The following is a 19562-nucleotide window of genomic DNA, read 5'->3' as shown; positions in this document are numbered from 1 at the left end:
CTGCCGCCAGTGGCACAGTACAGTCGCCATTCCACAGCAAAAACATTATTTACGACAGTTGTGTCTGGTTTTTGGCAGCCCGCGGTTACAAAAAGGTGCAGGTTTCCCGGGGAGTCAAACTTGGGTGAACGGTTGTTTAAGGAGGATGTGAGAGGCTAAACTTTCGCAGGTAAATGGTTGAGAAATTAACTGCAAACAAATCTTTGACATTTGAAAAATGATAACTTTGTTTTAAATGTAGTTGAGTGACAGCTCTATTTATGAATGTTTAGGTTACTGTGAGACTGTCGCTCTGCGGTTAGCAAAAACAGCTACATGCGGCTAACCGTAAGTTTAAGGACTTATTATAGTTTCTTCAAGTTAACCATCTTTATTACCTTGTCTAGACACAAAAAACCGACAAAACCGTCGACCTAGCCGACCACAAAGTTTGCTAGCTTGGAGCTAACCTGATCTCAGGTCTGGTTGTTTTGATGGCTTCCTTCTGTTAAAAACAACTTAGATGTGATTAAATCAGCATTATCGACAGCAATACCCCGGCCTCCTCTCCCCAAAGATCTTTAAGCTGTCGATAAGAAATCTTGTTTCATCAGACGCACTTTAACCACTTTAACCTGTCATCGTAAACGAGTCACTTTGAACTGCAGTGTCCTGGTTTTGTAGCAGAATTACTGTCGGGACCTTCGGTTTCATTTACTCTGCATAGGGAAGCATGAGAGAGAAGAGGGACGGAAGAATGGTGAAAGGCCCTTGGTGTTTGTCTGATGGATGGCGTAAGGAAAGAGAGATCCACAAGCGGCTCTAGAACCGCCCCATGGCCATTTCCCCCTGATGTCTCCAGCCACCTATGGAAACATAAAAACTGCTTCTCCTCAAATGAGACGGCTTCTCTTCATCAAAAAAAGAAAGATGTAGGTATATTCATCTTTACACGCAAATGTGTTATAGTGAGACAAATTTGGAAAAAAATAGGTCTGGGGGTGTAGGAGTGAAATGGCTATCTTCAGAGAACTTTTGTAAAGTTTTATGCAAGTTGTACAGGTCATGAGATCTGCTGTGTGTCTAGGTTTATGACTACTTGCTTTGGTTAGTACGGTTTTGATTATGATCACACAGTTTGATGAGCAGGAAATGAAGGGATGGAGGCTATAAATGAAGTAGTAGATCTCAGCAACCCATCGTAATCTACTCATTCAGCCAGCTCCAATTCACAACATATCGGTTGCATAACCCTCCACCGCCTGAAAATTTTTGAAAACAATCTGAAAATATTAATGTAAATATGTAGAAAGTTTGGTCTTGGGTGTTAAGATTTTAGAAAAATCCCAAAATGTTTAGAAAGCACACAATTGCCGTTTTTCTTTTACCCTCTTAGACGAGGGTTGTAAACAGGGAGGCACTGATAGCCCAGCTGGTTTCAAAAAATCAGAATCGGCAGGTCAGGCTTTTTATCAATCTGTAGCCAACCAAAAAACTGCAGACTGTGTAAACTGATTCTATACTTCCTAAACTAGGTCTCGTTTAGAATCAATCAAAGTATTGGTACCTCTATTTTTTTTCAGCAGGTATATTATTGTTAACAAAATGTGTCTTTTATGTAGCATTATCTGGTCCTGAGCACAGCTTATTGTTCTCGGATCTGTTCAGGCGACACATAATCCAAATGCGTGAAAATGATGCAAATAAAAGTTCTTATTTTATTAATTTTAGCCAGTTCTCTTTTTTTATTGAATTAAAAATTCTATAAATTTTCCCTGAAATCTCTGTGTTTTGGTTTCAATATTTCAGAACATTTACATGGACAACCGAGAGGCTGTGCCGGACCTGAAGGATGTCCCCCTGCCACCGCCTCCTCTTCTTCCTCATTGTCCTTCCACATCCCAACTATCCCAGCCCTTTACTTTGGCGCCTCTCCCTTTGCCTCCTACATGCTTGCTACCCTCCCTGCAGCTAACGCCAGATTCTCACCAACGACATCCGCCATCAAAACCGCAACAAGAAGGGGCTAGCCCCAAAGTAAGCATTTGCACCCACTGTGACTACTGCAGCACAGAAGACTATGGCTTGTTGGGTGGCACAGGTTTTGTTGGTGGCAGTAATCCTCAGGCAGCACCAATCAGCAGTAGATTGGAGCAGTGCTCTGTAGCCCCATCTACTTATCGCTGTAACAACCTGAGCCATGGAGGGGGAAGTCAGGCATCTGATCCTTTGTTCACTCTGGATTGCAAACCTCAATTGCCCTCTTCCATGGCTACCTCTCAGTCTCCTTCCTTTCACCCGTACTTCCCCTGCTGCTCAGGACTTCTTCCGCCATGCTCAGCTTTGCCTCTCCCACACAGTCAGCCCAGCACGTTTCCCTCTGCTTCACCTCTGTCCTCCTCTCCACCTGCTCCTGTGCAAGGCTCCTGCCTGGTTTCCTCTGGCTTTTACACGTGTGGTGTGGACTGCAGCACATCAACCAGAACCAGATCCCTAAGAACAACACTCGGTGATCTCTCAGGCAGCACGACCATTACCACTTCAACCACCTCAGCACACTTCTGCTCTAATCCTATGCTGCAGAATGTAAAACACGCTGTTTGTCGCAATGGGGGACACTTCTGCCAGGAGTGCTTGTTAAAGGTTGGTTTAGTTCACTATTTTAATGGGGTTTTTTCTTGGAATTTGATACCACGAAGTAGGGCTGGGTGACATGGCTTAAAAATAAAATCTCAAATCTGATTTTAATAAAAAAAATCTTTTTTTCTTTTTTCTTTTATTAAAGCAGAAATTACAAATGACAGCAAATATTTTCAAAAAGTGGCTTTAGGAATACTTTTAGTGCGTTGTGCAATGGAGTCTTAGGGCAGGCTACAAAATTCCTCCTAATTGTTTATTGTGAGAATGTAGTCATAGTATTAACAGTATAATAACTTCGATGGAGTTGTCAGGATCTGACGTGACGTCCTCCCTCCATGTAATATTTTCTTTGAAACAAAGGGGGCACCATGTTTTGTTTTTTTTAATTATTTGTTTATTCATAGTTTAGTTTCCTCATGGTTGTTAGTTTTTCCCTGATTTGCAGCCAAAGACTGCTCTGACTTCAGAGGCCAAAGTGTGGCCTGACGTTCCTGCACCTCTGACTGCTTCCATCCCTGTTCCCATTTGTAACGGCTGTGGCACGTCCTCTGATGGCCTGATGCACATGCCGCCCCTCAACCATGGCATGATTGGCTATAAATACGGTATACAAATGTGACGATATAATATGTAATTATGAGCTCTGCTTTTTATTTTATTTTTTTTTTAGACTTGCTTTCAGAATATGTAGTTGACGTATTGAATTTCTAAGCTACACTGTTGAAGTCTTCAAATTGCAGCTTTTATTTTGTTCTTTTAGGTTCAGAGAATAGTGGTCCTGAGAACATCCCTCCCGTCGGTGTCTTCTGGGACATTGAAAACTGCAACGTGCCCAGTGGCCGCTCTGCCGAAGCCGTGGTGCAGCGGATTCGCAGCAGGTTCTTCCAGGGACATCGAGAAGCCGAGTTCATCTGTGTCTGCGATATCAGCAAGGAGAGTAAAGCGGTCATCCAAGAGCTCAACAACTGCCAGGTATCTGCGAGGATTACAGTTGTTAGCATATTCTGGTTTCCTCAGGTATTCATACCGCTTGGACTTTATACCTCAATTATAACTACAAACCTAAAGCAACGTTGTTGGGATTTACCTCATGGACACAAAGTGGCAAGAACAGGCTTTCCTTCTGCATTGACCTGGATTTTTAGCTCCATTCGTCTTCCATCCAGTCTGACTAGCTACCCTGTTCCTGATGAACGATAACCAGAGTTTTCTTATTTATTTAAAAGCTAAATTTGTGGCATTCAGGACTAATAGTTGTCAACTTGATTTCTCTGATGCTGTTTGTTCTTTAACAACCCTTTCAGGCTTTCCGTAAGCAGTTGGATTTATACTGAGATTCAATGCACACGGATGGACTCTATTTAGTGAATACGTGTCTTAGGGGGTGGGCAATATGGGCTTAGAATTTTATATTTTGTGGTACTATTGTAATAACTACAAAGATGATGATGATAAAAATGGTAAAGAATATTTTTTGCAGGATGGTGACTGCAAGGCACAGCATTTTTAGCGTCACAAACGCAAATGATCTTGAGAAACAATCTCATCTGAAATGGGTTTCTTCAGGAAGCTGCTTACTTTAAACTGCATTTAATCATATTTTTCAATTAAGTGATATTTACTGATGCTCTCATGGAACAAAAAGTGTCTTTTTTTTTCTTTCTTTTTTTTTACATAAACTGAAACTTGTAATGACCACAAAATAAAAATTCTTATCACAAATTACAATTTTTATTATAAGAAATTCTTCATGATAAATTAAACAATATGACAAATCTGAGTGAAGTGGGCACATCTACCAGAAAGCATAAATTTGCTGTTTTCTGGTTGTTTTTGGTTTTTATTTGTTTAAAAAAAACAAACACTTTTTTTCTTCAACTTTAGCTATGCACCACTCCATCTTGGGCTGCTATACAAAATCTAATAAAATGCACTGGAATTTGTTGTATTGTGACAGTGTGAGAAAAATGAGAGGTCTGAATACCTGAACATCACACTCTACAGTTCAAAGACGGGGCTTGCTTGTCTTGATGCTGGTAGATTAGCTTTACTTGTGTCTGTATTTACCTGAAGTCATGCTGGGTGAAACATTTGTCTGCAAAGAGCTAATAATTTTATATATTGTACATTTTGCTTTTCTTCAGGTCACCGTCGCTCATATCAATGCCACGGCAAAGAACGCTGCCGACGACAAACTTCGCCAGAGCCTGAGGCGATATGCTGATACCCATGCTGCACCTGCAACTGTTATTCTGGTGTCCTGTGAGTTGCATTGTTTACCCACGATCACCTGAATCAGGTCTTCTTTGAGGGAGCTCTTTTGATTTAAAAGATCATTTTGTCTCTTTGCCGCCAGCGGATGTGAATTTCGCCAGCGAGCTGAGTGACCTGCGTCACCGCCACGGCTTCCAGGTGATTCTGATCCACGGCAACCACACGTCTTCGACTCTGCTGCAGCACGCCCACCGCCATGTTCCCTTTCAGGAAATCACAGCAGATCTGCCACAGCGTATGCCGGTCAAATCACAGGTAAGACTCGGAATCCTCCACTAAAGCCTTAAACACCTTTTTAAAGCTGTATCTGATGAGGTAATTTGGTATTGTCCAGATTAAACAAAGAAAAATATAATGGTTGGTCAATATGCATATTGACTATACATCAGCACCTTTTTTTAAAAAGGCAGGATTAATAGCCTACAGGATTAAAATATAGGATGCAATCCTGTTTCTTTACCCTCATCCATAAGAAATTGACATGCTTGCTTATCCAATCACTGCCCTGGCATGATTACCACCTTACAGGTTAAGCAAGTCCATATTTACACTGTTTTTGGCCCTTAAAACTGAACTTATTTTTACAGTGTCTGTCAGAAGTATCCATACCTCTCATTCCAAATGTCTTAAACTGCCCTAATGTTCATGGATGAGTTCCATTCTGTCTGTGTGAGGTTGAGATGTTGTGCAAAATCACAATGAAATGCATTCAAGTTTGTGGTACAAACATGTGGAAAAAGCTTCAGGTGTGTTTAAATACCTTTTGAGACACTGTATTAAGACTTTAATTTGTATTAAATGTGTAAGATATTAAGATACAAAAAAATGACTCTAATATGATAGTGCAAGTTTTAGAGCCTTTTGTGTTTTGGAGCTGTATTTCAATTTTTTTTTTGTTGTTGTTTTTTTCCAGTTTTGAAATTAATGGAAAAACTTTCACCTTCTTTTAAAACAAACACGGCTTCAGTTTTGTATCTTAAGTTTGATGCAAACCAGACGGGCACAATGTCTCTTCCTCCCCTCTCTCAGCCCAGTTTCAGCCTCCTCTATGTACACAACCTCCCCGTCATCTGTGACAAGACCCTGCAGAACGCCGTGAGGCTCAGGCTTCGTCGCCTGTCAGACAACTGTGGGGGCAAAGTGCAGAGTTTGTCCCCGGGTTCTGCAGTCCTCCGCTTCGGCAGCCCCGAGGCGGCCGCACGCGCCCACAAACGAATGGAGAACGAGGATGTATTTGGCTACAGAATCAACCTCTCTTTCACGCCAAGGCCCAGAGACGAAGTCAGTCCTGATGCTCCGCTTCAGGCCAGACCCCGCTCCCTCCAAACCAAGGTGTCTGTGCTCGCCCCTTTCCCCTCCATTTCCTCGTCCTCCTCTTTTCTCCCCGTGGAGAAGCCCAGATCACCCAGGAGGCCACGGCGAGCCACCCGCCCCTTCCCCACCTCTGCCCTAGTTCCCGAGAGGCCCTACAGCCCCAGGAGGGGGTCCAGTGGGCCTCCGGGCGGCGCTCCAGCCAAACCGCATCAGGTCAGCAGACTCCTCCATGCCCGCCTCCCTCCCGCCTCCCACTGCGCTCTGTCCTTGTCTGGGCTGCCGTGCAAATCGCAGTAGCTTGTCCTCCCTCAAAGCTCTCCTGATTGCTGCTTTAACTAACATCTTGCTTGCCTTCATTTGTCTGCCGCTACTAGCAGATGGCATGCAGTATTTGTGCTGGTGCATGCTTTTTTTTTTTCTCTCCTGACTGCCCTGCATGTTCATTTGTCAAGTCATATTAATTGATGAGTTGCCTCATAGCTTTTGTGCTGGTCTTTTGTGTCTGTGAAGCCATATTTCTACTAGCCAGTTTGTCTTTACTCAGTTTTAACCTATATGCTTTCCATTTTTACAAAAAAAATAAAAATTAAGGCTTTTTACTTCTACATTTTTTTTCTTTGCCTTCAATTAAGCAAGTGCAACTGTCTGATCAAAACCAACCCAATAAGGTCAAAACTAGAGATGTAAAATTCAAACGTTTGGAGTTGAACTTTGAAATTTTAATCAAAAGTTTATGTTCAGCTACCTCTATCACAATAAGCCAAGCCCATGATAAATTGAAATGACCTCAGTAATTTCCATTCTGATTAATATTTTTTATACAGAAATTTTATGTAGATGCTTCAAAAACCATTTTGTTTTTGTTTTTATTTTTGCTTAAGTTATTTGGTTGTTGTGTTTTATTTTGGTCATTTCAAATATCTCCCAGTTCCTGTGTGACGTGTTTACAAAATTCAAGTTTATTGATCTTGCATTTTTATGCCATCATCAGCATTTTCCTCAAGACTGGTCTCAAAATAACAGTATTCTTATTTATTGCAACAATTATTGAGACAATGTATCCTCCAAAATCATTTAAAATCTGTTCTTGATTTAATTGCTTTGTTGATTTTAACTGCACATTGCTAGATTCACCTTAATGAGTTGGTTCAGGTCTGATTTTTCTTCAGCTTTTTTGCATGCAGCCTCGCAGATGGCACTAATATGTCTCTCCTCATTACAGCTTTCTGAAAAACAATCTTCCACTGTTTTAATTTAGGAGACTAACATGGATGCAAAGTCCAGGGTGGGCCTGCCCCACTTGGGTGGGGGACGTGCTGCTTCCTTATCACCCCAGAGAAATGAGATGGGAGCCCTGGAGGATCAGGCAAAGACCGGCCTATCGGGAGAATCGACGCACAAGAAGAGGTACATACACACACACACACACATCAGGGGGGACAATTTGTTTTTATTTAATAAGTGCCTATATAAATCCATTTAGGTTGTACAGAACTGTAAAATTCAGTATTGATTGTTTTTCATTTTTATTTTTTTCATGGAAAAAAATCTTGAGGGCTGTGTGCATTTTTACATCGCCTCCTATACTTTGAGTTTAATAAATATCATCTAGCCTAGCTGCCTTCAGAAGTTATAATTAATGAAGCACCTGTGTCTGATTTCACCTCAGTAAATGCAGCTGTTCTATGAAGGCCTCAGGTTTCTTAGAGAGCAGTAGTGAACAAACCTGATTATGAAATGATGACCAAAGCTTTGAATACACGGTGTGGAAAAGTGTGTCCCCCCCTTCCTGATTTCCTATTTTTTAAAATGTATTTATTTATTTTGCATGTTTGTCACACTTCAATGTTTCAGAGCAACCATGTTCTGGCTTTGTAACCCTTTCCAGACTGGCAGATTTCAGTTACTTTACTGAATTTCTTTGGATCTCATCATGATGTGTAGCTTTTGAGAATTATTTGGTGGTGTTTATTTGTCAGGCCAGGTTATATTTAAGTGATGTCCTGATTGAAAACAGGTGCTGCAGTAATCAGTGCATGGCTAAAGACGGTGAACTCAGGTGTGATAAATAGTTATGTTTTAGCAGGAAGTGCAGTCACACCTCCCTCACAGGGCCATGTAGATTTGGAATTTTTTTTCTTCATTAATAACAAACCTCTTCATTTAAAAACTCCATTCTGTGTTTACTTGTGTTACTTTGACTAATATTTAAGTTCTGAAACACTGAAATGTGACAAACATGAAAAAAAAGGCAAGTCAGCAAAGGAACAAACACTTCTATGACACTCTTCAATCTAATGGGAATTATATACAAAGAATACTGGTTGACCAAAACTGAATATTTTGGACTACTGTGTGCTTTAAAAAGTAACGTGTTGTGTTTTTGGGTTTTTTTCACTCATAAATTCCCAGTAAAATTGATCAGTGGTCTGTATTGTGAAGATGTTCGAACAGTGTGAATACTTTTGCAATGCAGTGTGACTGTCTTCACGGGAACTGCATAGTATTTTAACTAGTTTTGACCACAAAACTGTTTGCTGAGTTGATGGTGTCTGTGCAGTGTTGTTCCCAGCCTAACCACACCCTCCCCTCTCTGTGTAAAAGAGAGGGCTCCAGTCCTCGTAGTGTAACCGGATCGCCAGCAGCGCAGAGGGACCAGAGCTCGGACGAGTTCAAGATTAGCACACCCTCAGCCTTCAGCAAGCTGAATCTGAACAGGAGCTTCAGCCCTCTCGTCCCGTCTCATGGGTCCTGGTCCTCCCGGTACGAATGCTGCGTGAGCATTATCCATCAGCACTGTTTTATAACTACAACTGTTATTTTTAGATTAACAAACATCTCCTCTTTCAATAAAAAGGAGTGGATCCCCCTGCCTGTCCAGCCGCTCCTCTCCTCTGCTCACGACCGCTCGCAACGCTTTCTCTGAGGGTCCGTCCGAGCCTTTCTCAGAGGGGGCGGAGCTTCAGGTCGCCAACCTTGACTACAGGATGTCCCGCAAAGATCTGCAGCAGATACTGCATGACGCCTTCTCCCGTCATGGACAGGTAAGGCTTACACCTAGTGTTTGGAAAGATGTGATGTGTCACCCAGGGAGTCGAACATTTCTGTGTTTCCTTTTTGTTTTGTATAGGTGAAAGCTGTGAATCTGAGCCCGCACACGGATTACCAGCTGAAGGCCACGGTTCAGATGACGTTCCTGCAGCAAGCCATCAGTGCCGTCAGCGGCCTGCACCGCTACAAGATTGGAAGTAAACGCATCCAGGTGTCTCTCATTACCGGTGGCAACAACAAATCTCTTTCCTTGCTCAGGTACAGTTTGGTGAATTAGTTAGTAAATTGACAAACATTTTGTCTCAAATCAACCCCTGACATACAAAGCCTATAATAAATTTCTTCTATGAAGCAGTTTTAAATTAAAGAAACAAACTATTATTGAAGATATTAACTCATAGAAAAGTTGGGGGGTTTTTTATTACTAAAGGTCAGGACAAATTTTAAAACCAATTGAGGGATTCAGGTGTGGATTAATTGTCATGAGAAATTACAACTGTGTCTTTCAGTCTTTAAATAAAAAAAGAATAAAAATCACTTTTGCTAAACAAATACAAAGTTTTGATTATGACCATAGACAAACTAAAAAAAAACAGACTCACCCCAAATTCCTTGGAGATGTTTTAGAAAAATATACAGGAAAGATCCTTCTGTTTTTGATTCTTTTAAATTATTTTTAATGTTTAAACAAAAGCAAAGGTATAAAAAGCCTATCCTTCCACCTACATTTTTGGTCTACATTTTGTTATTGCCATTGACAAGAATTTAAATATTTATTTATTTTTCAGCATGGTGGTGTTTTTTCTTTTGGTTTTTGTATGCAAAGGTTAAAAATCACCAAAATAAATAAGATCCTGAAGTAATTTTCCTTCTTCCATTTTACAGCACTGAGATCATTTGTGTTCTTCAGGATGCTCCTGCTAATTGCCTGCCTCTGTTCAAGCTAGCTGAGATCTATGAGAAGAAGTCGGTACCCGTTTCAACCCATTGCTTTCAATTTAGTATATGTTTAATGTCCAAGCTGTAAAGTAACACATTTATCATGTCCTCCTTTTCAGATACTTGCATAAACTCGCCATTGGTGAGCTGTACAAGTTATCGGACGTGCTTTCGGTGAGGGAACAAGGCGGCTCCAGGCTGGTGTGTCTCCTGCCCAGCATCCAGATTCGTCAGAGTCCACTGGGATCTTCCCAGTCACAGGAGGGTTCATCCTCTGCAAGCGGGAGTCCTGTTGTGTTTGAGGAACTTGAGTACCACGAGCCTGTTTGCAGACAACATTATGCTAAGCAGGACTTCAGGTAAAAAACATATTCAAACAGTGCCTTGCAAAAGTATTCACAGCCTTTGAGCTTCTTCATTTTTTTTTTCTTGATCAGAGTTTTTCAATGTAGTTTTAGTATTTTACCAACTTGTGGTCATTTCTGTTTTAATCAACTAAAATGTCCTACTTTATATCAACAGAATTTGTAGTAAAATATGAGGAATGATTTTTAGTACTCGTATAATTGTAGTGATTTTTATTATACCTAGACAACGTATTTGCTATCCAACCAGGGTATTTTGTAGCACACAGACATGCTTTAATTTGGTAGCTTTTAAACAACTTTATTTTGATTTTTTTTTTTTTTTTAATTAAGAATCCTACATATCCTAAATGAAATCAGTTGAAAATATAAAAATGAGCAGGTTGTCATTTTAAATCATCCCCAATGAGCCTCTTCTTCCTGAACAATAATTGTATACTGTACTGTAAAATGCTCCAAACAAAATCTTTAGACATGTTTAATAAGAATAACCCTTGATATTATCAAGGGATTAAACTGAATAAATGATTATATCACTCAACAAATATTTCAGCTACATCATTTTTCAGCTACGTATGGACAAGACCTAACATTCCTTCAAACCATTAAGAAATTAGAAGTGTAAATATTTTAGTGCAAACATTAAAAACATGTTCTAGTCAACAGTCGGCCATCTTGAATATTGAGACTTCAGTTTCCTCGTCAGTCTGCTTATTACTGTTTTTTGTTTTTCTGACACTGCTTCTTATCAGTCTCCAACCTAAAACCTGAATTCTACACGACTGAAAACTGGTCATGGTCTTTTTGTACTTATGACTATCTAAGATTAAAATATGAACGTTTACTAATTTTTTAAAATTATTTTGTACATTTTTAACAGCGAGGCAGACTTTGACCCCGAGTCCTACAAAATCCCCTTTGTCATGACGTCGCTGAGTAGTTTGTCCACTGAAATCCACAGTCTGCTACAGTTGCATGACGGCACTCTTCCACTGCTAAGGTAACGGCACAATTCTGTGTAACGTTTACGAAACGTGTGTGGGCACATTTGAAATGAGCAATGTTTAATTTTAGTTTTCCAGACTGCTATGCAGCAGCTTTTAGCCCTCTGCAAGTTGGCAATGAGAATCTAGAGGACGGTGTTCCTCTGGAGCATCTCATTACCTGCGTTCCCAGCATCACCGTCGTCACGGCGCAGAATGGGTTCAAAGTCATCAAGTGGGTCCACAACAAACCACCTGGACAAAACTCTGGTAGGAATAGACACACATATTCAAGTTATGTCTCTACCCTTCACATCTCTCACATGCATCTGAATTTTAATTTTAATTTTTTTTTGCAGAGCCCTGGTTTCAGCGTTGCAAAAGTCCAGTTGGCAATCCCCAGCTCATCCAGTTTAGCAGAGAGATTATTGACCTGTTGAAGAGTCAGCCATCTTGCCTCATGCCGATCAGCAAATTCATACCTTCATACCACCATCACTTTGCTAAGCAATGCCGAGTCTCTGACTACGGTTTCTCCAAGCTGCTGGAGCTTCTGGAAGCCGTCCCACATGTCCTACAGGTTCTCTAAAGAAAACCCATTCCATTAATGTTCCCATTCGTGAGATTTATTTGTGTTTCATGTTTTTGTTTATATTTTTACCAACAGATAATTGGAATGGGTACCAAGCGTTTACTGACCCTCACCCACCGAGCACAAGTGAAGCGCTTCACACAAGACCTTCTTAAGCTGCTCAAGTTTCAAGCTAGTAAACAAGTGGCACTCAAGGACTTCATGCAGGCATATCATTGGTTAGTAAGCATGGCAGCGATGGCGCTTTAAGTAATTTTTTTTTTTTTTTAATAGCTTGATTCATTAAAAAGAGTTTGAATCGCTGGTGTTTCAGATCTTGTATTCTTTGTTCCAGGTGCTTCTCAAGAGACTGGAGAGTCACAGACTACGGCATATGTGACCTGATGGACCTGCTGGCTGAGATCCCAGACACTACCATCACCATCACTAACCAGACCACCGACACGGTCATCTCTGTTCCCAAGAGAGGTCAGTCTGAAACTGACAAAACGCTGATTGAGTCTGAATAAAAACGACTCGCTTCGTTAAGAGGTTTTTAGTTCATTTTGGCAAAGTTTGTTGCAGAGAATTATCCAATTCTATGCAGACAGATTTCAAAAATCTTAAACCATATGAGGGTCGTAGTTGTGTTTCAGTGGAGTTTATTGTGATAGACCACTAATAATTGTGAAGCAAAGGTTGTGGAGAACCTGTAATCTAGAACCTGACAGTCCTCAATATGTAAAAATACAAGATGTTTCATCTTTCATCCAAAATGTTACTTCTTAAAAACATATTTTTTAAGACAGGAAAATTCTTTTTTTTAACTTATGGCAATCTGTGTAGCATGCAGATGTTAAATAAATTCCAAATTGCCTTTTAGATTGTCACCAAATTAGAAAATGGTGTGTAATATACCAGCTGTACCCTCTGAGGTCTGTTGGAGAACATTATTAAACAAACGGCATCATAAAATTAAGGACTGAATTAAAAAAGGGGGATAGGAACCTTCTACAGTCAGAGCCGCAGTGGAATTGTTCAGATCAAAGTGCATTTTTGTTAGAATGGCCTAGTCAAAGTCCTCATACAACTGTAATTCAATAACTGTGATAGAAGAAGACTGAGGGGAGTGTTTACCAGTTCGATACATTCAAATGATTTTCAGCTGCATTTACTGAGCTGTGGTTCTACAAAGTATTGAGTCAGGAGCTGAATACTTGTAGTCGAATGTACCGCCGCTGCATAAACTCCACTGACTCTTAAGAAGCAGCTACAGACATCGTCATGCCGACAGGCTTTTAACTAGGCTGCTACATTTTATGTCCGTTTTTATATTCTTGATTTTTATGATTGTGTCTTTGTGAAGCACTTTGGGATTTTAAAGTGTGTGATTGGTGCTACATAAATGAAACTGAATTACTTGCTTAAAAAAAGAAATTGACGACCATTCTCCTTCCACCAAGTCAAACGTTTGCTTTTATTTTGGAAACCCGTTTCTGGTCGCCAGAGCGGACCCTGGAGGAAATGGAGCGAACCAAGCAGTTTGCGAAGGAGGTGGTGGACCTTCTTCGGCATGAGCCACACAGCCGAATGCCGTTCAGCAAGTTCATCCCAACCTACCACCACCACTTTGGCCGGCAGTGCAAGCTCAGCTACTACGGATTCACCAAGCTCATGGAGCTCTTCGAGGCAATCCCAGACATTCTGACGGTACGGCCGACATGCCGCTCCGGACTTCATATCGCCTTCTGTTCCTCTGAGGGTTTTGGTTGGTTTCTGACCTATTGAACGTTTCCATCTCTCCTCAGATTTTGGAATGTGGGGAAGAGAAGGTGCTGACTCTAACCGAGGTGGAGCGCATCAAGGCTCTGGCGGCCCAGCTGGTCAAGCTTCTACGGGCTCAGAAGAACTTCAGTCTTTCTGTCAGCCAGCTGCTCATAGAGTACAGCAAGACCTTCGGCTATGGGCTTCGTCTGCAGGACTATGATGCGGCTACGCTGCCCGCTCTGCTGGCCAAACTCTGCCATGTTGTCAAGGTAAAAAAAAAAAGACATTTGTTCTGAAATATACAATATAAAAAATGGAAATATAAATGGGTTCAGTCTCTTTCTACCACAGAAACGACAATCTAAAGAAGTTATCAGGAAGACAGTTTACTGCATAACAATGAGTGAAACTTTTTGAGGTATCTTGTCATCAGTGATGATTCCCGTACTTGGAGTAGAAGGTTCTCATATTGAGTTAAGTTTATAGTAATGAGATTCTCAGACCAGTACAAAGTAAAGCAACTACTAATAATACCTCAGAAGATGACTAGAGAAAAAAGTAAGCTGTATCACTTTTAAATAAAAACTGAGTAACTGAATAAAGGCATTTTGCCCCTTTTGAACAAAATGTATTTTTTTTTCCTTTTCACATTGGTTTTGTGGCCCTGTTTGGCTAGATCAGATTTTTTGTCTACATCGACTAGCCACTCAGATTCCCCTGAAGCCCCAAAACGGGGTGGAAACTTGTACCTACTGCTAAAATATACTATTTATTACTTTTGCAAAATATTGTCCTGGCTATAAGTTTCAGAAGTCTAGATCAGTGGTTCTCAAATGGGGGTACGCGTACCCCTGGGGGTACGTGGAGGTACTGCAGGGGGTACGTGAAGCTTTTCAAAATATCTTTAAAAAATCAGTAGGCTCCTCATAATAAGTCTTGGGAAAAATTATTTTGTAAAAAGTTCGATAAAATATAAATGTGTGTTCATGCACTGAATTTTATATTCAGTATTTACATGGTATTTACAGCACTGTACCTCTTTTATTCCAAAAATGTTTTGCCCGTGTCAGGGGGTACTTGACTAAAATGATATTTTTAAGGGGGTACATCACTGAAAAAAGTTTGAGAACCACTGGTCTAGATATTATCTGTTGGTTATTTTAGTTTTGTTGGAGTGTCAATGTAACTCCAGTATCTCCCCGTTTACTGTTGATGGCGTTCCGTTCCTCTTGTTCAGGTGGTGGACAGACCTGACGGTCGGGAAGTGCAGCTGATCAACAGGAAGTCTCTGCGCCTGCTGACCACTCAGCTGCTGGCCCTGCTCATGTCCCAGGAAAACGATCACATGACGAAAGGAATGAAGGTGGAGGAGCTGAGTCACCATTACCTGAGTGTTCACGGAGCCCAGCTCAATCCCTGTGAATACGGCTTTCTGTCTCTGAGCGAGCTGCTGAAGAGCCTGCCCTACCTCGTAGAGGTTGGAAACAGATTTCTCTCTGAAGAACCGTGATAGATTTTCTGGTTCTGCCTAAATGGCAGTTAACAGCTAAACTCCTCCTTCTTGCTTAGCTGTACTTTGAAGAAAGTGGTGGAAATGTCGAAGATTGCAGCAGCGGCGGCGGCCATGGGGTTGAGTGGGTGAGGCTTACCAGACTCTACCAGTTTGCTTGTAACGTTCGAGCGCTGCTCCACACCTACCACTACAACCAGATCTTCCTCACGGAGTTCCAGGGGGCATACAGCAAGTTTACCGGCTGCAGCCTAGAACCTCGCTTTTATGGATACATGAGCACTGATGACCTGCTCAGCGCTATTCCACAGGTCAGCATGGACTTTTTTTTTTTCTCCATTTTTTAAAATATTATAATTCAGTCCCTAAAAGATCTATAACATTTTTTCAAATCTCTTCTTCTTTTTGATAATTAAACACGTTGTCTTGTGTTTCCAGGTGGTCTGGATCAAAGGACACGGTCATAAGAGGATTATCGTTTTAAAGAACGATATGAAAGGTAAGATACGGGGTATATTTAGATCTTTGTCAGGTTGAAAAAGATTTTCAGACGGATGAAAATAAACTTTAAATGTGGAGTATTTTGTTTGCTTTAGCAAAGCCAAGCTCCTCAGGGCCCAGCAGCCCACAGCCAGGAGAAAGCATGGAGAGTCCCAGGGACAGCCCCATCAGCAGCACGACGTCAGGAACACAAAGTCCAGGTAATCCAAGTCACACGTATGTTTATATGAAATGCTGGTTGCATGTAAACTTCTGAAGTTCTTTGAAACACTATTACGAATAATAGTGCTGGCTATTTTTATGGTGAAATTACGTTCCTTCCACTTCATGTTGACTTGAACATTCAGAAGTTTAGAAATGCAATTGTAAGCATTGCCTTTAGTTTGTTTGTAAACCATCAGACTTTAGCAATGACAACCCTTTTTATTACCATCCTTAGCAGCAGCAAAAATGCTTTCTAAATCCTAATGGATTCCAGCTGTGCCATCCTTATGTTCAGATGATAAATCTCTACTGCAGATGTCACTTTACTGTACTGAACTTGATTTATGTGGATTTATTGGGTTATAACAGATGTGATTTTCATGTCAAGAACTTCATTGAGAGAAATATGAATATAGAAAAAACTTGGATAAATTGGTCTACAAAGGTACTGGGTGAACCTTTTTTTATTTTTGTGTCTATCTTGATATGTTTCACTCAAACTTTAACTCTTGAATCTGTTTTTTTGTGTGTGTTTTTTCCCGGCTGCCAGGTTGCGATGCAGATTCAGAGTTGCTCCGTCTAGCCTCGCCCGTTGACCTGTTGTGTGGTCCTGTGCCATCCTGCCTGCCGTCACCTCAGCTCCATCCTGACCCTGTTCTCCTGCAGCAAATGGACCTGATTGATTTTGAGAGAACTCCACCTCCACAGCTACCAACAGGTCGGATCTTGCTCAGTAATTCAAACCTGTTTGATGTCCTTCAAGATATAAACACTGCACACTTAACATTAGTTTTTTTCTGAATCTCAGAGCTGGAATCCGTAGAGGCGGCAGCAGCAGATGGTCCGTCTGATCCGGCGGAGCAGCGCGGCGGTTCAGACGCTGCACCGTCGCTCCCTGAAGGGAAGAACATTTTGTCCACGGACAGTCCTGGCAGGAGAGCTTCCCGCAGCAGATTTAAATTAGCTGCCAACTTCTCCTTCACAGCAGGCCTCTGATCCACTCACTTGCTTGCACTTCAACACAAACACACACAGCCGTCAGTGTAACTCTAAATGGAAGAGTTGACCAGCTCCAAACGGATCCGTACCTTCCACATGGCGACAGGCTGTTTCTGTTTCCTCCTCGGCAAGCTTTCGTCACAACGTTTCATTAAAGTTCACCTAGCTGGTCTTGTTTTTGCAGATTTTCTGCAATTCTTTGATTTGCAAACTGATGTGCTGTTTCCTAGTTTTCATCCCAGGAGCGGGCGATTCTCGGAGGGCGCCCTCGGTTCTGAGCCGTAGTCGACATGTTGAGGAACTCGGAGTTATAAAAACTGAGTTAGTTTTCACTGTATGGTTTTCAGTTTATAAAACTGCATTAGGAGTTACCAGTGAAACATTCAAGGTCCCTTCTTTGCTCCCTGCCAAAAACAGAAACTTTCTTTTTAAAACCTTAGTTTCAACCTTTTGGCGCTTAGTCTTTGGTTGGTTATAATGAGCAATCCAGCTGAAGAGTCGCAGCCTGATTAATTATTTCTGATTTTTAAAGTAGTTGGCCTCGGTACGCTCCCCTGCAATGTCTCTGCAGTGTGTTTTTCTTAGTTCCTTCTAAATTTTTGCGGAGTCTGTTCATCTGTGAAGGAGCTTGGGCCTAAATGTGACGGTAGATCCTAAACGACAAAGCCGGTAATCTGCAGCCAGCAGCTCTGAATGTTTGTCTAAGCTGTGTTTCTGTGCGTGTGTGTGTGGTGTACACTGGAGAGGATGGAGTGAAATGTGCGAGGTGTGCATAATTGAGTTTATGCAAGGTGTAACCACAGAGTCGGATGAGGAGAAGACATTTAGTTTCAGGTCGATCTTGATTTTTCTACCGCGGTCTCACCCAGCAGCTGCCTCGTGAAGGTTTGATGGGTTAACCTTTGCCACTAGTGGGCGCTGAATCAGAGGTGGCCTATTTAGAGGACAGCACACAGTCCTAAGTTTTTGATTTTTAACGGCACAGTGACTATGTTTTAGAGGAAAGGTGGTGGGGCAGGAGCAGATGGATTTCGGACTGTGGGGGGCCCTGAGAAGCCTCCTGCACTCACAGAGGGGGCCCTCCGCTGCTCTCTGGGGTCTGCCGGGCTTTTACAATGGCTTGTATTCGCCACGGCGCTGAAACGCGGTGCCATCGTTCCTCCCTCTCAGGCGGAGTAGTTTTTAACTTGCAGGTGCGCGGTGGTCTCTGATTTCTCTTCCTTTTCTTTTTCCGTTTCGCCCATTGGCTGCTGGCTGCCGAAATATCTCCAGATGTCAGCTGCGTGTGTGTGAAGTCTGGCACAAACCGGATGTAACTGAAGTCGAAGCTGCTGCTTGCTGTAAACCTTTAGGGATTGGGTCAAAAAGCCCATGTAGGAAGTTTGTTTGCCTTGATACTGGGTTTAGTCTGTTTAAAGTCGTTTTTTTTTTTTTTTTTACTCGGTGTTAATAAGCCCCATCTTGCACAAATCAGAGTTTTTAAAAGTGACTCTTGTTGCTCCTTTCTTTTTGCACTGTTTTAGTGACCACCTGAAGGAATCATCAGTTCAAAGTAATTGTTTGAAATTAATGACACAAAAGCAGATTAAACAGATCGGTGAACGTCTACAAATAATTATTTTCCTCTTTTGTTTGAACTACAGTGACAACTAACTCCATTTTAATGAGTCCTCGATACAGTTGGATCACTGAGAACCTGCTGTACCTGTTGGAATATGCACTTCTGCATAGTTTTAGTTGCTGAAATTCATGTTTGAGAAGGGATTTAAATGAGTTCATGTGTTGAATTTCCTCATAAGTGTTCTACAAAAGATTTTAAGGAACTTTATTTATTCTACTGTTTCCTTAAAGCTTTATGTTGCCATGAGTGTTTTGTTTACCTCAGTGATTCATTGTGTCTGCAGTCGTCTGTCCCTTCAAAGTTTTTACTGCCTTGCTGCACCAACACTGTTGCAACAGTCAAATGATGTTGAAGTGACCAAAAAGAATCGATTAATAAAATTCACAAGCATCTGTTTGTGTGTGTGTGACGTGTTCCAGGTGCATCTTAATAAATGAGATGGAAGTTTATTCGAGCAGTTTAGTTACTGGCGCTTGTAAAGTCATGCAGATGGACGTATTGTTTGAGTTCATTTTAATGATTTATGGCTTAAAAGAAAGCGAAAACGCAATGTTCACTTTAGTAATACAATATCTAATAAAGTTCAATTACGAGGTAATTAAACCTTAGTATTTATTACCAAGTGATGTCAATTATTGCTGGTAATTAGTATCACCAATTTTAATTGGTGATAATTAGTTTTAGGATGCCAATGACTGTTTAGGCCGTTTATAATTTAATTTTTATACGTTTCACTTCTAAGAGCCTACATTTTTGGCATCTTATTAGGTGGAATCATCCAAATTAACCAAAGTATATACTCGACACCCCCCAAAAAAGAATTTGAGTCGAGTGAAATAAGTTG

General features: G+C 41.2%; 1 protein-coding gene across 3 annotated transcripts; it reads left to right on the top strand.

Annotated features, from left to right (window-relative positions):
* Positions 1-64: 64 nt before the first annotated feature.
* On the top strand, positions 65-19110 carry marf1 (meiosis regulator and mRNA stability factor 1). 3 transcript variants are annotated; one of them, XM_028017921.1, is made up of 28 exons: positions 74-169; positions 273-327; positions 707-911; positions 1789-2622; positions 3065-3224; positions 3380-3591; positions 4764-4881; positions 4976-5148; positions 5923-6420; positions 7466-7614; positions 8812-8970; positions 9065-9251; positions 9338-9516; positions 10144-10224; positions 10317-10556; positions 11443-11562; positions 11637-11815; positions 11905-12125; positions 12213-12355; positions 12472-12605; positions 13624-13826; positions 13925-14152; positions 15121-15360; positions 15453-15704; positions 15832-15892; positions 15990-16094; positions 16649-16816; positions 16907-19110. In XM_028017921.1, the coding sequence occupies exons 3-28, from the start codon at positions 765-767 to the stop codon at positions 17092-17094; spliced, it is 5379 nt and encodes a 1792-aa protein (XP_027873722.1). In that variant the 5' UTR covers positions 74-169; positions 273-327; positions 707-764; the 3' UTR covers positions 17095-19110. The 3 variants fall into 3 exon arrangements, with proteins under 3 accessions (XP_027873721.1, XP_027873723.1, XP_027873722.1); XM_028017920.1 differs by lacking the exon at positions 273-327 and having other exon boundaries at positions 65-169; XM_028017922.1 differs by lacking the exons at positions 273-327; positions 5923-6420 and having other exon boundaries at positions 65-169.
* Positions 19111-19562: the final 452 nt, after the last annotated feature.

Source organism: Xiphophorus couchianus, chromosome 5 (genome assembly GCF_001444195.1).
Source record: "Xiphophorus couchianus chromosome 5, X_couchianus-1.0, whole genome shotgun sequence".
NCBI classification, from domain to species: Eukaryota; Metazoa; Chordata; class Actinopteri; order Cyprinodontiformes; family Poeciliidae; genus Xiphophorus; species Xiphophorus couchianus.
The sequence above is the reverse complement of the archived record's forward strand: the minus strand, read 5'-3'. Positions and strand labels throughout refer to the sequence as shown.